Source organism: Oncorhynchus mykiss, chromosome 31 (genome assembly GCF_013265735.2).
Source record: "Oncorhynchus mykiss isolate Arlee chromosome 31, USDA_OmykA_1.1, whole genome shotgun sequence".
In the NCBI taxonomy this organism is placed as follows: domain Eukaryota; kingdom Metazoa; phylum Chordata; class Actinopteri; order Salmoniformes; family Salmonidae; genus Oncorhynchus; species Oncorhynchus mykiss.
Window position 1 is genome coordinate 35,721,961 of NC_050571.1, and position 22,830 is coordinate 35,744,790.

Consider the following 22,830-nt stretch of genomic DNA (forward strand, 5'->3'; position numbering starts at 1 on the left):
GAAACTTGGGAACCAAGTTCAAGTTATCAGTGTAGCCCTGCTATTGCCTGGACTTGTTAAAATATTTTCACGGCGAGACAATAACTTCCAGGCTTCCGTCATAACTGTCAATTCCTTGGGAAAAAAAATAAGAATTGCTGTTTGTAAAAAACGAATCCCATCCGAATCGTCCTCTGGAATAACGGACGTCTGTGGTAATAAATACATAACCAACGGTCTCTAGTAATTCTAGTCCCATGCGAATAGGGACTGCCTGTCTAAGAAAATTGAGGAGAGAGCAAACCCCAATTTAATTAGGTCTGTAATCAATAGCCTAACTGTTAAATGTGCCTGGATTTATAAATCATCCATATATATCTACAGAAATAAGACAAATCGTGCTTATGTTGCCTGTTTGAGTGTTTGTTTAATAGCCTGCTGATTCCGTGAGCACCAACCCTCAAGCAACTGAAAAATGTCAGATAAAGCTATTTCACAGATTTGGCAGTTTTTAATCTTTGCTATGCTGTAATAAAGGTTTTAGAATTGTTTTCCATTAGAACAGACTGGAATAATTTATAATGCATTTAGTGTTGTTTACACTGTTACAAACAGGCAGAAAAAAGTATATTGTAATCTAACAGCACCTGTTTCTTATACATATGCACGCAACTCTCAATCCTATACCCTCCCTTTTTCTTGATCTCCTTATGTTGTTATTATTACAATTATTCTTATGATCATCATTATAACAATAAGCAATGTCGTTATCATTAGTGGGCTTTGTATGGTTTCCTTGTATAACCACCATTGAGCTGTAGGCCCAAGAGCACCTTACCGTGTCCTATATTTCAAAATAACCAATTTATTGATGTGCTTATGATATGCTATAGGTCAGGCCCTATTGGTCACATGCATACGATGCTTACATGTTTCACGTAGAGAGAGCAAGGGTTGAGGGAATATTCAGCGCAAACAGCGCAATAAAACACTTGTGGTGCCTTTTCGCTGCAGTAGTGTGGAGATCGAGACAACATGCCACACAGGCACTTGCTGTCATTTTTGTTAACACAGTGTGACCATTGGGCTCTTTCTTTTTTTTTACCCCTTGTTCTCCCCAATTTTCGTGATATCCAAATTGGTAGTTACAGTCTTGTCCCATCACTGCAACTCCTGTACGGACTCAGGAGAAGCGAAGGACAAGAGCCGTACGTCCTCAGAAAACACGACCACGCCAAGCCACATTGCTTCTTGGCACAATGCTTGCTTAACCCGGAAGCCAACCGCAAGAACGTGTCGGAGGAAACACTGTACACCTGGCGACCGTGTAAGCGTGCATGTGCCTGTCCCACCACAGGAGTTGCTAGAGCGCGATGGAACAAGAACATCCCCAGCCGGCCAAACCCTCCCCTAACCCGGACGACGCTGGGTCAATTGTGCACCGCCTCATGGTTCTACTGGTCAAGGCCAGCTGCGACATCGGGCTCTTTCTTGAGTCATTTGTGTTTTAATTATTTAATCAAACAGTGTCCTTCAAGCATCAAACTAGCTCAGTACATATGTAGTTGGTTTTATTCAAAAACATAGGGAATGTCTGTCTATATATGGAAAAATAAGTTTCAACATTTCAAACAAGATTTTTGTTGCTATTGGGGACAGCCCTAAAATGTATGTACAGTACATCCCTGTTAGTGAGTATTTCTCCTTTGCCAAGATAATCCATCTACCTGACAGGTGTGGCATATCAAGAAGCTGATTAAACAGCATGATCATTGCAAAGGTGCACCTTGTGCTGGAGACAATAAAAGGTGACTCTAAAATGTGTGGTTTCATCACACAACACAATGCCACAGATGTCTCAAGTTGAGGGAGTGTGCAATTGGCATGCTGACTGCAGGAATGTCCACCAGAGCTGTTGCCAGAGAATTTAATATTAATTTCTCTACCATAAGCCGCCTCCACCGTTGTTTTAGAGAATTTGGCAGTACGTCCAACCGGCCTCACAACGACAGACCACGTTTAACCACACCAGCCCAGGAACTCCACATCCGGCTTCTTCACCTGCGGGATCGTCTGAGACTAGCCACCCTGACAGCTGATGAAACTGTGGGTTTGCCAACCGAAAAATGTCTGAACAAACTGTCAGAAACTGTCTCAGGGAAGCTTATCTGCGTGCTCGTCATCCTCACCAGGGTCTTGACCTGACAGCAGTTCAGCGTCGTAACCAACTTTAGTGGGCAAATGCTCACCTGTGATGGTCACTGGCATGCTGGAGAAGTTTGCTCTTCACGGATGAATGGTGAGTTAAGCTATGGGCAGCCATAAGCTACGGACAATGAACACAATTGCATTTTAGCGATAACGATTTGAATGCATAGAGATACCGTGACGAGATCCTGAGGCCCATTGTCATGCCATTCATCCGCCGCCATCACCTCATGTTTCAGCGTGATAATGCACAGCCCCATGTCGCAAGGATCTGTACACAATTCCTAGAAGCTGAAAATGTCCCAGTTCTTCCATGACCTGTGTCATGTCATGTCTTTGGCATTATTAAAGTGAAGACTGTTATTTTATCAAATCAATTCTCTGTAATTATTATTACGTGATTCAACTAATCATGTAAATGTAATTAACTAGGAAGTTGGGGCACCAAGGAAAATCTTCAGATTACAAAGTTATAATTTTCCTAATATAACTTTTCAGATATTTTAACATCTGATCAATTAGTCTTCTAGTTAATTAATTATTCTTTACCTCACGTTAGTCTTATTCCAAACGTCGTAAATTGTTGGTTATCTGCACAAACCCAGTCTTTGCTATGAATCATCCATATATCAATTGTCTTAATCATTTATTTCCTAACTAACTAAATATCACAGAAATGCATAAGGTTACAAGGAAATTATAGGGGATGTGCCCTAGTGGGCTAAACCGGTATGGCGGCTTGGTAGACAAAAGGACTGAGAAGGGCGCAAAAGACAAAATACACTACACAGTTGATAATTATAATAATTGAAATGCTCATCCTTTGCACATGAACGCTCACTCATTCGGGAATAATTGCAATCAATATATATATATTTACGCTCAGTGTGTCGTCGTGATCTCTGTTGGAATCGTCCTTTTCTGTTGGAAAGTTCATCCGAGATTCTCTCCGTGTCCCTGGAGTCTTTGGTTGGAATGGATACTTCAGAGTAACATTCAGAAATGTTCTTATAGAGTAGATGTTTCGGCTGTTGTTGGTCTTCGCATTCAGTCGACATAAATTCTAGCTGCAGACTAGTAATTAGTATCAAAGATTTGCTCTTATTCTGTCGGTATCAATAGTCTCAGAGTTTAACAACCATTACAACCTTAGCTTATACTGAAGGTACGCATGGTCTCTATTCAAACCTTAGCCCTCTCGGTAATCGAGGTGCACTTGGTCTCTACTCAAACCTTAGCCCTCTCGGTAATCGAGGTGCGCTTGGTCTCTATTCAAACCTTAGCCCTCTCGGTAATCGAGGTGCGCTTGGTCTCTATTCAAACCTTAACTCTCTCGGTAATCGAGGTACCCTTGGTCTAAAGGGAATTCCTCCAGGTGGGGGTTATATTCGTAACAGTAGAAAGGGGCTGTCCCTCGACGCCAGATCAATGTCTGTGGTCATGGGGCGGGCCAATGATTTAGTTCAACTTTAAAGGGAATTGGATTCTCTTTCATTAAACAGTTTAAAATCACATTACATAATTTCACAAATAGTTTCATCTTTACTCATTAATTTTATACAATAATTAGATACATGCCTCAGAATGGAGGCCCCTGTATAAACAGAGTTATGGTAATGTGGCTGTATTGTCATTCCTGAGGTCACAATCATAAAACTAAATGAACCGGTCGTAGCTGGATTCTCCACCGACCGTTTCCACATTCTCCAAAACATGGATATTGTTCAGTTCTCAAGTTCTGTGAGGTAGAAGAAGTTCCTTTGTTCTACACCCATCATAACAAATGCACAACCATACACTGACGAGACCCTTAATAACAAGTGCACAATACACGCAGCACAAAGCCGAAATAACAAATCACAGGTACTCACAGACCAAAGGATATGGGATCAATAACCAACCAAACAATGGTGAACAGAGGGCACATACAGTATATACAATTACTAATCAGGGGGAAAGGGAACCAGGTGTGCGTCATGAAACAGTTCAGTGACGCCTAGAGGCCGGTGACTTGGCCCTCCGGAGCTGGTGCACGGAATGAGCAGCAGTACCGGGGGAATCCGCGACAGTAACTCAGTAAAATCTTTTAAATTGATGCATGTTGCCTTTATATTTTTGTATACTCACTACTTCGGGTCCAAGGCATTGAAGACAAAAACAGACAATCAAATGATTCTCAATCCCATTCATTTTTGGGGAAGATATTCACTAATTCATGAGGTGGAAAGCACCAATATCGCCAGGCACCCCTATCTGGAATAACCACACCTTACCTCCAGATGTGACAACACCTTTAAGCGGTGGTTCCAAAGTGGCATCGTTCATTTTGAGCAAGTGTATTATAACGGATCTCTAACGATTTGGATTATCCACGGACCGTTTCTTTAAATTCTTACAACTCAGAAATCTTGTTCAAGCGTTTCAACATAATCTGGATGAACCTAAAACAAACACTGAAAGAAGCTGCTATGCCAGAGAAGTTGATTGCCAAGTTATATCAAGGGTTGATTGAAACTCTACCTGATGGTTCAGAACCTATAAGGGGAAAAAAATGAGAAACAGATCGAAAGGATGAAATTGAGGAGAACCATCGGTCACATATGTTAAAATGTTCATACCTGCCTCTACAACCTAAGACATTAACTCATGTAATTTAAGATTATTCATAGGATTTACTACACTCCTGCCAGAATGCATATAATGCACCCAGAAATGTCTGTTAGAGATGAAATAAGGCACAAAGGAACCCTTTACATACTGTAAGCTGTGGTCCTGTGATAAACTGCCACGATTTTGGGATGATGTATGTGCTATCATTTCATTGTTTCTAGGAATTTAAATCCATCCATTTCCACGATTATGTCTGTTGGGAAATGTAAATATTGGTGATCAATATCCGATAATGTTTTGCTGTAAAAAATAATGTATAGCCATCATATTCACCCTCAATAACAAACTGGAGGACTGAACTAACTAGCTGCATACTGTTGGATTTTGTATATTATAAATGTAAACAAAAAACAGAATTGTTTGACAAAATTTGGAAAATATATGTTGATCACATTAGGGAATGTGTTGTATAGTGGGTGTTTTGTTTTTGTGTTATTTGTGGGGTGCTGTAGGTATGTGTGGACCATGATAATTCCTTAGTGATGTGGACACAGAGGAACTTGAAGCTCTCCACCTGCTCCACTACAGCCCTGTCGATGGGGATGAGGGCGTGCTCGGCCCTCTGTTTCCTGTCATCCACAGTCAGCTCCTTTGTCTTGCTGATGTTGAGGGGGAGATTGTTGTCCTGGCACCACACTGCCAGGTCACTGACCACCTCCCTATAGGCTGTCTCATTGTTGTCTGTGATCAGGCCAACCACCATTGTGTCATAAGCAAACCTAATGATGGTGCTGGAGTCATGCGCAAACACCCAGTCGTGGGTGAACAGAGAGTACAGTAGGGGACTAAGCACGCACTCCTGAGGGCCCCCGTGTTGTGGGTCAGAATGGTGGATGTGTTGTTCCCTACCCTCACCACCTGAGGGCGGCCCGTCAGGAAGTCTAGGATCCAGTTGCAGAGGGAGGTGTTCAGTCCGTGTCCTGAGATTAGTGATGAGCTTGGAGGGCACTATGGTGTTGAATGCTAAGCTATAGTCAATGAACAGCATTCTCACGTAGGTGCTCCTCTTTTCCAGGTGGGAGAGGGTATTGTGGAGTGCAATAAATATTGCATCATCTGTGGATCTGCTGGGGTGGTATGCGAATTGGAGTGGGTCCAGCGTGTCTGGGATTATGGTATTGATGTGAGCCATGACCAGTCTTTCAACGAATTTCATGGCTACATATATACAAGTGCTACGGGGCGACTGTCCTTTAGACAGGTTACCTTGGCATTCTTGGGCACAGGGACTATTGTGGTTTGCTTCAAACATGTACAGTAGGTATTACAGACTGGGTGAGGGAGAGGTTGAAAGTACACTCAGAGTATGCTTCCTGGTAATCCATCTGGCCCCACAACCTTGTGAATGTTAACCTGTTTAATGGTCTTACATCGGCTACGAAGAGCGAGATCATACAGTTGTCCGGAACAGCTAGTGCTCTCATGCATGGTTCAGTGTTGCTTGCCTCGAAGTGAGCATAGAAGGAATTTAGCTCATCTGGTAGGCTCTGGGCAGCTCACTGCTATAGATTTCGCTTTGTAATCCGTGATAGTTTGCCAGCCCTGCCACATCTGACAGGTGTCAGAGCCGGCATTGTAGGATTTGATTTTAGTCCTGTATTGATGTTTTGACTGTTTGATGGCTCGTCGGCAGCCTTAGGGGCATTTCTTATAAGCATCCAGATCAGAGTCCCGATCCTTGAAAGCGACAGCTCTAGACTTTAGCTCAGTGCGGATGTTGCCTGTAATCCATGGCTTCTGGATGAGATATGCACGCAGGGTCATTGTGGGGACGATGTCGTCGATGCAGATATTAATGAAGCCGGTGACTGATGTGGTAAACTCCTCAATGTTATCGGATGAATCCCGGAACAAATTCAAGGCTGTGCTAGCGAAACAGTCCTGTAGCTTAGCATCCTCTTCATCTGACCACTTCCATATTGACCACTTCACTGGTACACTGGTACTTCCTGTTTGAGTTACGGCATGCGGCAGCCATTTCCTTGTGAGAAGGCAGTGTCAATGCAATATCATGTTGTTAAAAGTAGCTAGAGAGGAAATAATGATGCGGAAAATATTATCCTACAAGATTCAATCAAGCTACGTTTGGTTCAGTTGCATCCCATTAGAAACAAAAAACTGGCACCTGTCATCATTCCACACTAGTGCTGGCCAAAATATCATATCACAGTATTTTTAAATTTTTTGACGGTATGACTGTATTTTATGGTTTTGAATAATAAAAGTCCTAAATTTGCTTTATGAGTAGTGCGTGACCCTAGGATGGTCATACATTCTAAGTGATTTCAATGTGTCTCTCTCCATTCTGATTGTTTTATACTGTTCATTCAACTTTAACCCCCTCCAAAAATCTGAATTTTCATACATTATTATTATGTATTTTATGCACTCATTTGAGATAATTCCTAGGCCATATTTTTAACCAAATGTTGCAATTGCGATTTGACTTGCAATTTAGATCAAAACATTTGAAACGGTTGGAATCATGGAAAAATAATGATTATTCAAATTCTATAGTTAGAAGATAATAGTGGGCACGTTGAATACAGTATTTGAATAAAAATGCCAGGGAGGAGTTATTGTGACAGGGTAGGAACCAAAGTGTTGGTCAGTGTTTCCTAGGGGACCCTATAATCTTTGCTGACATTAAAGCTCATACCCTCATCCACTTACCCTTGCCTTATGCCCTTGGGGGAATCCCCATCACCATCTTGGACGTCAGTCCAAACGATTAGCAAAAAAAGGGAAGTTCGCAACGCAAGCCCCTCAGCCCTCGTTTTTAATTGGGTTTGCGAGTGTACAATTATGTTCTCTTCGGGGCCTGAGACGCCCCATAATTCAATTCGCAATGATTGTACATCCGCTAAGAAAAGTCAGCCAGATCTTAAAACCTCAACGTCAATATGGATAAGTCAACATACAAGTGTAAGTAAAAACTAAATGTAAAAAAGTTAGAAATTGTGCTACTAATGCACATGACGGCATAAACACGTCTCGTAAAATGACGGCACAAACACATCTCGTTTTTGTTTGGTTAGCTTTTGGAAATTGTAGAAATAAAAAGTGTTCCTTCTTCAGAAGTTCCAGCTAGGCAGGCTAACATTAGTTAGATAATTAATTTCCTCCCTTGCCCTTTGCCCTGCAAGTGTATACTCGTCAGACGTCATGATACGTAATCAGAAGTGTCCAGTTAATTTGAGGGCTGAGGGGATAGGGCGTGTCTTTTAAGTGTTTGGAATGTAACCTAAATGTTTTCTCTTCGCTACTTCATATTCATGCTACGCCTATTCCTCTTTGATTTAGAAGATACTGTTGCACAAACAACAAGCTGATTTTGGCCTACACCATCACTGGTATCAGGCTGTACAACGAGCTGTTTTCTCTGACTCATTACATTTACTAACCAGCTAGCCAGCCTACTAGAGATTATCATTAGCGGTGAACACGACAATACCAACTAGCTGTTTGCAAATGTAAGAAACATAAACTAATAGTGTAATTATAGAATGCTTGTGGATTTATATTATGACGCAAAGTGGAAACATCATCGTAGTCATCAACATTGTTGATTTCCGGGGGATTCCCGGGTGGCGCAGTGGTTAAGGGCGCAGTGGTTAAGGGCGCTGTACTGCAGCGCCAGCTGTGCCATCAGAGACTCTGGGATTGCGCCCAGGTTCTGTCGTAACCGGCCTCGACCGGGAGGTCCGTGGGGCAATGCACAATTGGCCTAGCGTCATCCGGGTAAGGGAGGGCTTGGCCGGTAGGGATGTCCTTGTCTCATCGCGCACCAGCGACTCATGTGGCGGGCCGGGCGCAGTGCGCGCTAACCAAGGTTGCCAGGTGCACAGTGTTTCCTCCGACATTGGTGCTGCTGGCTTCCGGGTTGGATGCGGGCTGTGTTAAGAAGCAGTGCGGCTTGGTTGGGTTGTGTATCGGAGGATGAATGACTTTCAACCTTCGTCTCTCCCGAGCCCGTACGGGAGTTGTAGCGATGAGACAAGATAGTAGCTGCTAAAACAATTGGATACGGCGAAGTTGGGGAGAAAAAGGGGTACAATTAAAAAAATTAAAACATTGTTGATTTCCAAGAGGTCGTGAGCAGTAGGACGTGAGTATGTGTCTTTGTGTCCCGTGTCTTATCCTGCGGAAATAGCCTGTCTTTTTTGTGTATATCTTTATCTCACTTTCTATCTACAAACTAAATATACTTTCCTGCAACCCGCCTCACCCAATGTGGTGCGGATCTGCTATTTTTATTCCTTATAACTGGAACTTCCATCAGGAGCTAGCCAGCTAACTAGCTACTAGTCTTTGTTAGCCACGGATAGTGGTCCTTGCCTTTTTCCCCGTCATCAGCCAGCCTTAGCTCGGACAGTACCTGCCAGTCTGCACAGCGCTATATCAACCCAGAGCATATCGGACTGCTTCTCTCTACCATATCACTGGATTCCTGCCGCTCTGGATCATTACACCGGATCATTACTCCGAATCATCACAGCTAAGCTAGCTGCAAACGAGTGGCTACTGTTAGCTAACGTCTCTGTCCTGAAGCAAGCATCAGCTAGCCTTGAGTGACTGTTGACATCCAGTGGAAGCGATAGGAACTGCAAGAAGGTCCCTTAGAAATTAGGATTAGGATTCCCAATGAAAATCCATTGAAAAGAGAGTGACCTAAAAAAAAAACATTTGAATGGTTTGTCCTCGGGGTTTCGCCTGCTAAATAAGTTCTGTTATACCCACAGACATGATTCAAACAGTTTTAGAAACGTCAGTGTGTTTTCTATCTAAATCGTCTAATAATATGCATATCTTATCTTCTGGGGATGAGTAGCAGGCAGTTGAATTTGGGCATGCATTTCATCCGGACGTGAAAATACTGCCCCCTGTCACCAAGTTAACAAACCTCCAGACGAGCTTCAATGTCATACAACACTCCTTCTGTGGCCTCCAACTGCTCTTGAATCAAGCAAAACTAAGGTCATGCTCTACAACCGATCGCTGCCCGCACCTGCCCACATGTCAATCATCACTACTCTGGACAATTCTGACTTATGTGAATATGTGGACAACTACAAATACCTAGGTGTCTGGTTAGACTGTAAACTCTCCTTCCAGACTCACATTAAGCATCTCCAATCCAAAATTAAATTTTGAATCAGCTTCCTATTTCACAACAAAGCATCCTTCACTCATGCTGCCAAACATACCCTCGTAAAACTGACTATCCCTACCGATCCTTACTTTGGCGATGTCATTTACAAAATAGGCTCCAACACTCTACTCAGCAAATTGGATGTAGTCTATCACAGTGCCATCCGTTTTGTCTCCAAAGCCCCATATGCTACCCACCACTGTGACCTACCTGTATGCTCTCGTTGGCTGGCCCTCGCTTCATATTCGTCGCCAAACCCACTGGCTCCAGGTCATCTATAAGTCTTTGCTAGGTAAAGCCCCACCTTATCTCAGCTCACTGGTCACCATAGCAGCACCCACTCATAGCACGCGCTCCCTGCAGGTATATTTCACTGGTCACCCCCAAAGCCAACTCTTTTTTTGGCCGCCTTTCCTTCCAGTAATCTGCTGCCAATGACTGTAACGAATTGCAAAAATCACTGAAGCTGGAGACTTATATCTCCCTCACTAACTTTAAACATCAGCTGTCATAGCAGCTTACCGATCATCGCACCTGTACATAGCCCATCGGTAAATAGTCCACCCAACTACCTCATCCCCATAGTGTTTTTTATTTTTTGCTCCTTTGAACCCCAGTATCTCTACTTGCATATTCATCTTCTATCACTCTAGTGTTTAATTGCTGAAATTGTAATTATTTCGCCACTATGGCCTATTTATTGCCTTACCTCCCTAATCTTACTACATTTGTACACACTGTTGTTACTGTAATTTAATTATGCCAATGTGCTTTCATCAATTGAAAGCCCTTAAATCTATTTTATGAGAATTTCTAAGATTTCTTGTTTGCATAAAATAGACGCAGACCAGTCTTTCAATAATAGGTAATAGAATTTATTCTCGGAGCGCGCTCCCACTTAATCACGTGCAGCAGTTTATATACAGATCATGACGTAATTTCATTGCTTTAACAGAATCCCCTCCTCTCGACCGGGACAAAGTGAGGTGAAAAGTTCATTCTAACTTACTAGCACACTCCCAGATAACTTTTGACCCCTCAACATTATCGATCACCACTGAACTGACAGTTCTGATTAACAGAAAACCTAGGAATGCACTCACTGCCTTATCTAAAAACCCCAGAGCTAAGTTTCTGTAGGTTCAACGTTAGGTTAACAACCTTATTTGTTTACACAGTCCCCAACCCATTAGTTTCTTCCTATTTGGAATGGTGTTCATTAACTTTAATTACTCCTTGTCCATGTCACACAATCCCTTCTTATGAACTCATATTGTTAATCAGATATAAAAAACAGAGTATAAGTTTACTTAGTTACAATTCCATTTAAAATGATTTGTTCAGTCATTTAATCATAATTTCCCAACAACTGTATATAGACTTTTCTATTGTGTTATTGACTGTACGTTTGTTTATCCCATGTGTAACTCTGTGTTGTTTGTGTCGCACTGCTTTTCTCTATCTTGGCCAGGTCGCACTTGTAAATGAGAACTTGTTCTCAACTGGCCTACCTGGTTAAATAAAGGTTAAATAAAAAAATGAAAAATGAAATTGCTGCATTGACCATGCAGACTGAATGCAACACCAAATGCGCTCTTTGAGTGACAGGGGCAGAGCTAGATCTGTGTGGAAAGTGGCATGGAGGGAGAGGAGCGAGAGAGCGGAGAGAGATGGCTCAAGTTGTGGAGTAAACTATAAAAATGGACGTAACACAAGGCGTATCACATTTAACAAACCAAACATTCAAATACAGTTATAGCAGGTAAAGTAAAAACCCAACGTGGACCGTGCATCAATACCGGTATATAATAAAATACGACATACTATTACTTGCACAGATGCTGGTCATCACTTTTTACGATTATATTATATGTAGTCCAGACAGGCTACTTTAGGAAACTTCCCGAATGGACATAGAGAGAATTAGCGAACTCACACACACACACCACTAAAAGGACCCATCAATCAATGCACAAATCACATTCCTCCTTTTCTAAAAACATCTTTAAAGCCTAGGCTCACCTTCAAATCTTGTCTGTAGTCTCTCAGAAAGTAGACCTAGGCTACATTATAGTATAATGCTAATATGATGTAACCTAGAATTTGACAAGTAAAGTTTAAAGGTGGGAGAGAGAGACAGCTATGGTATTGGGCCTACTAGAGACGTTGGTTATGTAATTATTACAGTAGCATGTGCCTTATTCCGGAGGAAGATTTGCACAGGATTAGTTTATTCAAACTGCCCCCTGTAATTCTTCATTTTTTTTCATTCAATTGAGTCTATGACGGAAGCTAGGTGGTTTTTATTCTTGGTGTGAAGATATTTCTACATCATGTCTTGACAATAAAAGGCTATACTGATCACTCGTGCTTAGCTGCCAAATGTACTGGATAGGTGTCCCTATAGGCCACATATTTCAATTGAGTAAATGTGATCATAATCATTATTTTAGCGATCCACGTTAGACGATGTTCAACTTCAATTCATTGGCATAAAACGTGCGTCAGACAAAAATATTGTTTTGTCTCTGACTGGCATAGAACAGGTAGTGGTCACCTACATTCAATGTAGTAGGTTTAGGTTTAACCCAATATATGAGCTTACATACGTAGGGTGGATTAATAGCCCAGCCAATGAATTCACTTCTAATTTACACATCTCTGTCTTCACTCTTCTCTTCTTTGCCAGTTGATGCATCTCCACTGGCCTCTCTCTCTCTCTCCATCTTCTCTCTATTCCTCTTATAGCTCCTGAACCAGTAGCCTAGCCCAATGAGTGTCCTAGAAGTAGCAATATAGTTTTGGCAACTTATTTTGAGCAATTCAAATAAATATATATATATATATATATATATATATATATACAGTGCCTTGCGAAAGTATTCGGCCCCCTTGAACTTTGCGACCTTTTGCCACATTTCAGGCTTCAAACATAAAGATAGAAAAATATTTTTTTGTGAAGAATCAACAACTAGTGGGACACAATCATGAAGTGGAACGACATTTATTGGATATTTCAAACTTTTTTAACAAATCAAAAACTGAAAAATTGGGCGTGCAAAATTATTCAGCCCCCTTAAGTTAATACTTTGTAGCGCCACCCTTTGCTGCGATTACAGCTGTAAGTCGCTTGGGGTATGTCTCTATCAGTTTTGCACATCGAGAGACTGACATTTTTTCCCATTCCTCCTTGCAAAACAGCTCGAGCTCAGTGAGGTTGGATGGAGAGCATTTGTGAACAGCAGTTGTCAGTTCTTTCCACAGATTCTCGATTGGATTCAGGTCTGGACTTTGACTTGGCCATTCTAACACCTGGATATGTTTATTTTTGAACCATTCCATTGTAGATTTTGCTTTATGTTTTGGATCATTGTCTTGTTGGAAGACAAATCTCCATCCCAGTCTCAGGTCTTTTGCAGACTCCATCAGGTTTTCTTCCAGAATGGTCCTGTATTTGGCTCCATCCATCTTCCCATCAATTTGAACCATCTTCCCTGTCCCTGCTGAAGAAAAGCAGGCCCAAACCATGATGCTGCCACCACCATGTTTGACAGTGGGGATGGTGTGTTCAGCTGTGTTGCTTTTACGCCAAACATAACGTTTTGCATTGTTGCCAAAAAGTTCAATTTTGGTTTCATCTGACCAGAGCACCTTCTTCCACATGTTTGGTGTGTCTCCCAGGTGGCTTGTGGCAAACTTTAAACAACACTTTTTATGGATATCTTTAAGAAATGGCTTTCTTCTTGCCACTCTTCCATAAAGGCCAGATTTGTGCAATATACGACTGATTGTTGTCCTATGGACAGAGTCTCCCACCTCAGCTGTAGATCTCTGCAGTTCATCCAGAGTGATCATGGGCCTCTTGGCTGCATCTCTGATCAGTCTTCTCCTTGTATGAGCTGAAAGTTTAGAGGGACGGCCAGGTCTTGGTAGATTTGCAGTGGTCTGATACTCCTTCCATTTCAATATTATCGCTTGCACAGTGCTCCTTGGGATGTTTAAAGCTTGGGAAATCTTTTTGTATCCAAATCCGGCTTTAAACTTCTTCACAACAGTATCTCGGACCTGCCTGGTGTGTTCCTTGTTCTTCATGATGCTCTCTGCGCTTTTAACGGACCTCTGAGACTATCACAGTGCAGGTGCATTTATACGGAGACTTGATTACACACAGGTGGATTGTATTTATCATTATTAGTCATTTAGGTCAACATTGGATCATTCAGAGATCCTCACTGAACTTCTGGAGAGAGTTTGCTGCACTGAAAGTAAAGGGGCTGAATAATTTTGCACGCCCAATATTTCAGTTTTTGATTTGTTAAAAAAGTGGGCCGAATACTTTCGCAAGGCACTGTGTATATATATATATATATATTAGAGGAAAGAAGAACCTTTACAATGAACTGGCAGAGAAGTTTGAATGGCGAGAGCTTCTCTGGTATGATGTGATCACATTGGCTGGTGGTAATAATGCAACAAACGCAAATTGTCTGTTCTCTCCGCGCCCAATGTTCATGTTTACAATCCAATGTATAACATCAGAATGCCCAATGTAAGAAGGTTTCCAATCAAATGTATGAATTAAGTTAGAACGTTTGCCTATCTGTCTAATTTGCATAAACATTGTGATTGGATGACAGCTGTGAGGGTTATCGAATCAGGGTCATATCCTCTGATCTCCTCGAGCTCATTAATGATAGAATGTTCATATTTGACGATTGCAGAAAGGCCAGTCTTATTGTCAAATAACAGGAGTGGCAAGGAGTGGAATGTAATAGCTGAACAGAGATGGCAACCAGGCTATCACATAGTAATTCCCTGCTAAAATGTTGACAGTATGGTCCTCGACAGCACATCCAAGACCCGGCTGGCATTCATTCTGCCACTTCTCTGCATTTAGATTGATGCATTACCCTATCCCAGATCCCATTAATTATTATTAGGAACCTCCCCTGGGTGCATTCATCATCTAGGACTGTCTGGAACACATGCTAGCCGGAAGTGACAGGTCCGTCTGATGACCGCTAGCTACTAACTTTTGCTCTTTCCCACAGAAAAAAGAGAAGGCCTCCGCCATGAAGAAGAACAACGCGTACGCTGTGGCGGTGGCCAACTATGCACCCAACATCACCAAAGACTCTGGGTTGTCCACCATCGCCAAGGGCGGCGCTCCTGACCCCAACATGGCGGTTGGCAAGGTGGGTGGCAAGGCAGACCCAAAGAAGACTTTCAACAGTGTGAGCAAAATCGATAGGATTTCGAGGATTATGTTCCCGGTCCTGTTTAGCAGCTTCAACTTAGTCTATTGGGCCACATACTTAAACAGAGAACCTTATATAAAGGATATGGTGCGCTCAACCTAGAGGCCTCTCCCTCCTGCATTGTAATATATCCGAATTACGGGACTAAAAGACTTAGCAAATATGACTAGTATCTGCTAACTCTTGGTTCGTTGGTACAAGACAGACAAGCCCTGGATTGCTTTGTGTCCTCTTTCCTGTTTTTTCTACACCACTTTCTGCAGTGCTTTTGGAAACAACTGGCCTTTGTAAATACAGCATAAATGTACAATCATGACTTTTGTGTGTTTCGTGATATAATCAGTGAACAATACATTTATTTTGTGTGCTTATGTTCTGTTGACCATTGATGGCTCCATGTTTGAAAAGTTTATGAAAGGAACCTCGAGATGTTTATTTTAGTCAAAAAGTTTTAGAAATTATTATTATTTTTTTTTTAATATATATATTTCATCTTGTTTTTTTTGTTTTTTTTTGTGGGTTAAGTATGTAATATTTCTCAGCGACCAGAATTTCTCAAGTTATCTTTTTCTATACAAGCCAATACAAAAACATGAAAAAAATGTAAATGCTTATGTTTTATTGCAATGTGGTATATTATTTTGTTAAACAAAATATCAACATAAGCAAAACAAACAATGTTTTTTGTGTGTTGATTTACCATACTGTGTAATGATTGATTAATTGATTTTATTTGCCAGTAAAAAAAAAAACATTTACCCACAGTACATACATTTTAAAAACATGACAGGGATAACACAAAAAAGTCTTGACTTATTTCCATTGTGAAGCCTTAAAATGTAATGGATGAAGGGGTTGTTTGAAGCGTTTGAGGGAGGGTGGGAGCATCAAAGATCTCAGTGGAGGGAGAATCATGGTAGCAGACAGGGAAGTCTGACAGTCAGTCAGACACGGACAGGTCCGTAGCCTCAGCCACGCATCTCACCGTCTGTGTAGCCATTTTGTCTCAGACTAAGTACAGTGCCTTCGGAAAGTATTCAGACCCCTTGACTTTTTCCTAATTTTGTTACATAACAGCCTTATTCTAAAATGGATTAAATAAATACAAATCCTCAGCAATCTACACACAATACCCTAAATTGACAAAGAAAAAACATGTTTTTATACATTTTTGCTCATTTATAAAAACAAAAATACCTTATTTACATAAGTATTCAGAACCTTTGCTACGAGATTCAAAATTGAGCTCAGGTACATCCTGTTTCCATTTATCATCCTTGAGATGTTTCTGCAACTCGATTGGAGTCCACCTGTGATAAATTCAATTGATTGGACATGATTTGGAAAGGCACACACCTGTCTATAAAAGATCCTACAGTTGACAGTGCATATGCCAAGCGTCACATCTGGAGGAAACCTGGCATCATCCCTACAGTGAAGTATAGTGGTGGCAGCATCATGCTGTGAGGATGTTTTTCAGCGGCAGGGACTGGGAGACTAGTCAGGATCGAGGGAAAGATGAACGGAGCAAAGTACAGAGAGATCCTTGATGAAAACCTGCTCCAGAGCGCCCAGGACCTCAGACTGGAGCGAAGGTTCACCTTCCAACAGGACATCGACCCTAAGCACACAGGCAAGACAATCAGGAGTGGCTTCGGGACAAGTCTCTGAATATCCTTGAGTGGCCCAGCCAGAGCCCGGACTTGAAACCGATCTAACATCTCTGGAGAGACCAGAAAATAGCTGCTCCCCATCCAACCTGACAGAGCTTGAAAGGATCTACAGGGAAGAATGGGAGAAACTCCCCAAATACAGGTGTTCCAATCTTGTAGCGTCATACCCAATTAGACTCAAGGATGTTGTCGCTGCCTAAGGTGCTTCAACAAAGGACTGATTAAAGGGTCTGAATACTTATGTAAATGTGATATTTCAGTTTTCTTTTTAATACATTTGCAAACATTTCTAAAAACTTTTTTTTGTCATTTTGGGGTATTGTCTATAGATTCATGAGGAAAAATAATTATTTAATACATTTTAGAATAAGGCTGTAGAGTAACAAAATGTGGAAAAAGTTAAGTGGTTTGAATATTTTCCAAGGGCACTGTACGTAGCTTGTCATTCATACTTATGTGCAGTACCCACATGGGTGATGCTACTGCTTCCGTCAGGCGCTGAAAGCTCACCACACTTCTGTATGAAGTAGTTTGTGTTTCACTTCGACAAGCCATCGCAGTCCTCTCTCTGTTCTGCTCATCACTGTGTCAAGATGTTTCAAGTTGATAAAATTATATTTGGATGATTGTCCATTCTACATTGGAAGCAGGTGCCATTTTCCTTGCTCAAAACAGCACTGAACTGTGCAAAAAAAGAAGGGTGCAATTTTTCCCCTTTATACTTCTATTCAACAATTTTTAAGTTAGGACATGCGGAAGGCGGAGGAGCTCCAGTACAGTAGGTGGCATTAATGCACAATAATGTTGGATGCCAGCCGCCGATAAACCCCAGAATAAGGGCACTGTTATCCCGCAATACTGTTAACGATGGCGAGCTCAGGTGTTCAGCAGGCCGGAGCGAAGGACATTGTGTGCTAGCTTAGCCAGCTAGTCCTAAGGAGGACTCCGGTACACAGCAGGTGGGAGCGACACTGTGTGCTAGCTAACTAGCAAGCTAGCTAGCACAAGGTGTTGCTAAATATTAAGCTAGCTAGTATACAGTGTCACCCTAGCCTCCCATATGCTGTGCTAGCGGGAGGCGGGGATGACTAGTAGATAGTGTCCTACCCCACGCCTGTCGGGCACTGTTTTTGCAGGTACACAGCAGGCGGGAGCGACACAGTGTGTTAGCAAGCTAGCTGGTTAGATAGCACACGGTGTCACCCTAGCCTCCCGTCCTCTGCTGTGCTAGAGGGAGGTGGGGGCAATGGTAGACAGTGTCCTTCGCCACCTGCCTGTCTGGCACTGTTTTCCCGCAGTTCTGTTAAGAACGGTGAGAACAGGTGTTAAGCAGGCGAGAGCGAAGGACACTGTCTACCGGTGTCGCTCCCGCTTGCTAGCAAGGACTCCAGTAGGCAGGGGCGAAAAAACTCTGATAAGACTTTCATTTCCCTTTTGACACATGTATATCATATCAGAAGGCGGATATTATGTATCAGTACGTTAAAATGTGTTGCACATTTACATGCTTTTCATTCACTAAGGTTTGATATCTGGTTGGTGCTACAGTGTACTTCCATGTCTGGTTTCATTGACTCTCTCCTTTAACTGCCCCTAATTTACAAATGTTTAGCTACAACTTCTGAGTCTGTTGGAGAGGATCAGCTTGAGCAAAGTGAGGTGTATAATCACTGATCTTCAAATAGTATTCGCTGGCAAATAATAGGCTTTGTGAGATTAAGATTCGCAGAGCTACGCCTCCCCTGGCGTAGGCGATCCCCCCCACCAAACACACACACACATACAACCAGACATTGACTGACTGATTGGAGACAGCTTGTGTCAATTAAATAACACTTCCTAGGATTTTCTACCTGCAGGAAACCTAATGGATAATGCTGGAAATACTGGTAAATGCCTAAAAAAAAAGCCGAAAATCATGGCCCTACACATGACATATTTTGAAAAGTAAAAGTTTAGGCACAGCTTATTGGCAGTTTATTTTGATTTGTTATGAGGGTAGCATTCATTTTATCTACCATCATTCAGTACCTTGGTTATATACATTTTCCACCTCACAAACACAAATAGAATACAGGTGTATTGCGAGAGAGAGAAATGTCGCCCAACATCTATGTTAGTTATGTACACTGTCACACTGACCTTGTTGATGAAGATTATTGAGCACCCAGAAACGAATGGAACTTATTTTGTCATGAACAGGCTTTGTATGAAGTGGCACCAATAGGATGTGTTGTTTGATTGCTACAATGGTGCTAGCCTGTTCTAAATCCTCAGATCAATTTAGCCATATTTCACAGGTAATTGGGTGTTGGTCAAAGACCCTATAGACCAAACACCCACAAGTGCTTCAAAACAAAATTGCACCAGTGTCTACACATTATTATAACAATTGTTTACATTGATATGAAGTTATGTCATGTATATATTTCCTAAGTTTGTGTTAAATAATGTACGTCTTCTACCAATTTGCTCACCATCAACTGTTTCAATGGTTATGTACTGTACAGGGCCCGGAGTCTTTCATGGTCACATGGTCAGGGAAAACTTAGGGCACTAGCTATGAATGCGTTCATCAGATCTTTACAGATGTTGACATGCAACATTTCAAGTTTACATACTGTATGTTTGTTATTCACCTTGCAGTTACAATTTATTTCAAAAGTTAGATGTTGTGCATAGACATTATACGTAAAATTAAGTCTTAACAAATCACCTGTGTCTCAAGAGATTTGTGCATATATTATTAACTATTGAAGTGAACATTTTCATGAATACTTCTACTATTGCCGTAGACAACAATTTCAATTGTTTTGCTATTTAGTTTGTCTGACAAATTAACACTAAATTGTGTTGTGAAAATCTTCCTAAAACAACACAACCACATGATGGTGTGGAACACACATTCGGGAAAGAGTGTTATGTGAAATGTGATACAATGTGGCACTCTATCAGTCATCACCTCTAGTCTAATCCAATATCAATCTAAAAGGCTGATCTCATATAATTTGAGTCATATCGATCTAATTACAGATGTTCCACTGTGATGTCTCATGGGAATCCAAGTTCACTGTCATTATCTTTGATGATTCGTTTGCACGTTGTGATCTATTCAAATGAAATGTGACTCGTGCAGACAGGTGAAAAGAAGAAGACTTCTCAGTTGAGCCTCTGTACCAGTTCAAGTCGCTTGAGAAATGTTGGGATGAGTGTGTGGATGCGATGCTCAGTGTTTGCTACAGCAACATGACTTCAGGGCCAAAGAAGGGATCTTGGCACCATTGCAGTTTACCAAGCAGTTTTACTCATCAGATTGGATATAGAGGTAGAAGGAGTAATGCGCTGTTCGGATTATATGAGCTTTTATAAGGACGCCGCATCACAGTTCATCTGACGAAATGTCAAAGCAATAAAATAAAAAAATTACGGATGAAATTGTCACAACATGGTGTAAATATGGATTGTGTTTGTGCTTTGGAAGATAGTGCATGCGAGTGTTTGACGTTGTGTTGTAGGGGGGTGCCAATATACTCTGCTGAGCAGCACCAGCGTTAATTAATTTATTCATATTTATATATATATATGACTATACAGTAGTTTAGACTGCATAGTCATGTATTCATTTGAGTAGTCTCACCACCATAGTCTGTATGACACTGCCATTCTACAGTCTCTGGATTGTTTGACTTGAAAATTGATGTGAAAGATGCAATAGGGGCCGTCTGTATTCAACTGTCCATAAGCTATTGTTATACACTGACGTAGAATCAAACAAAACAAAAATACATATTTTTTGTACCCTTATTTTCCAAATGGTCTGGTAATTTGGAATCATTTTGACCCCCAATATCTTTTTACACGTATTTGAATATGACGGTATAAGGAACACACCCATAGACATCCACCTGAAAATCCATACCCAAACAGCTTCTATTTTCTACAAACTCCAATTGTAATTCTTTCCATAGCGGCAAACTAAAAAGACAGAGAATATCTGAATAAAGTATTCCATTAATTAATTATACATTTGGGTCTTTTGATTTCTCTCCACTGCTTCTCCACTGATCGGGATGTCATGGATGAATTATGCTGAACAGAAATGTAAAAGCAACATGCAACAATTTCTAACATTTGACTGAGCTACGGTTCATATGAGGAAATCAGTCAATTGAAACAAATTCCTTAGGCCCTAATCTATGGATTTCACATGACTGGGAATACAGATATGCATCTGTTGGTCACCGATACCTTAAAATAAATGGGCCTCAAAATGGACCTCAGGATCACTCAGGAGCATTCAAATTGCCATCGATAAAATGCAATTGTGTTGGTCGTCCTTAGCTTATGCCTGCTCATACCATAACCCCACCGCCACCATGGGGCACATTGTTCACAACGATGACATCAGCAAACCACTCGCCCAAACGACGCCATACACGTGGTCTGCGGTTGTGATGCCGGTTGGACGTACTGCCAAATTCTCTAAAACAATATTGGAGTCGGTTTATGGTAGAGAAATTAACATTGCATTCTCTGGCAACAGCACTGGTGGACATTCCTGCAGTCAGCATACCAATTGCATAATCCCTCAAAACTTGAGACATCTGTGGAATTGTGTTGTGTGATAAAATTGCACATTTTATTTTCCCCAGCACAAGGTGCACCTGTGTAATGATCATGCTGTTTAATCAGCTTCTTGATATACCACACCTGTCAGGTGGATGGATTTTCTTGGCAAAGGAGAAATACTCACTAACAGGGGTGTAAACAAATTATTGCAGAACATTTTTGAAAAATAAGCTTTTTCTGCAAATGGAACATGTGTGTGAAACTCAATCTACACACAATAACCCATAATGACTAAGCAAAAACAGGTTCAGAAATTGTAGAACATTTATAAATAACTAAAAATAAAATACCTTATTTACGTAAGTAAGAAGATAGTCCCATCACCATGTGATTCAGGTACTCAGTCACCACATACCTGTCCGAGAACTGGGCTGGGTTCACTATGCTGATCTTCTCCTTCCCATGCTCCTACAACACAATAGGAGAGTTATAACCTTTGTGATCACTGTTACCAAACAAGGGCTACCATATTTTAGGTTCACATGACATACAATACAGTACATTCGGAAAGTATTCAGACCCCTTGACTTTTCCCACATTTTGTTACAGCCTTGTTCTAAAATGGATTAAATAAAAAATGTCCCCATCCATCTACACACAATACACCATTGTGACAAAGTGAAAACAGTTTGTGACAATTTTGAAAATGCATTACAAATAAACAGAAATACCTTACTTACATAATTATTCAGACCCTTTGCTATAAGACTCTAAATTGAGCTAAGATGCATCCTCTTTCCATTGATCATCCTTGAGATGTTTCTACAACTTGATTGGAGTTCATCTGTGTTAAATTACATAGATTGGACAAGATCTTGAAAGGCTCACGCCTATCTATATAAGGCCCCACAGTTGACAGTGCATGTCAGAGCAAAAAACCAAGCCATGAGGTCGACATAATTGTCTGTAGAGCTCCGAGACAGGATTGTGTAGAGGCACAGATCTGGGGAAGGGTACCAAAAAATGTCTGCAGCATTGAAGGTCCACAAGATTACAGTGCCCTCCATTATTATTAAATGGAAGAAGTTTGGAACCTTCCTAGATCTGGCCGGCCAGCCAAACTGAGCAATCAGGGGAGAAGGGCCTTGATCAGGAAGGTGACCAAGAACCCGATGGTCACTCTGATAGAGCTCCAGAGTTCTTCTGTGGAGATGGGAGAACCTTCCAGAAGGACAAACACCACCGAAGCACTCCACCAATCAGGCCTTTATGGTAGAGAGGCCAGATGGGAGCCACATCCCGCTTGGAGTTTGCCAAAAGG

The 22,830-nt window shown here is 41.4% G+C and overlaps 1 protein-coding gene across 3 annotated transcripts in view; it reads left to right on the forward strand.

The window, feature by feature from the left end:
- The window catches only part of LOC110505100 (gamma-aminobutyric acid receptor subunit alpha-2), a 55,336-nt gene extending 39,806 nt beyond the window's left edge, over positions 1-15,530 (forward strand). For all 3 annotated transcript variants that reach the window (XM_021584072.2, XM_036970227.1, XM_036970228.1), the window contains exon 10: positions 15,061-15,530. In XM_021584072.2, coding sequence (XP_021439747.1) covers positions 15,061-15,369 — 309 coding nt within the window. In that variant the 3' untranslated portion in view covers positions 15,370-15,530. The remainder of the gene's footprint in view (positions 1-15,060) is intronic.
- Positions 15,531-22,830: the final 7,300 nt, after the last annotated feature.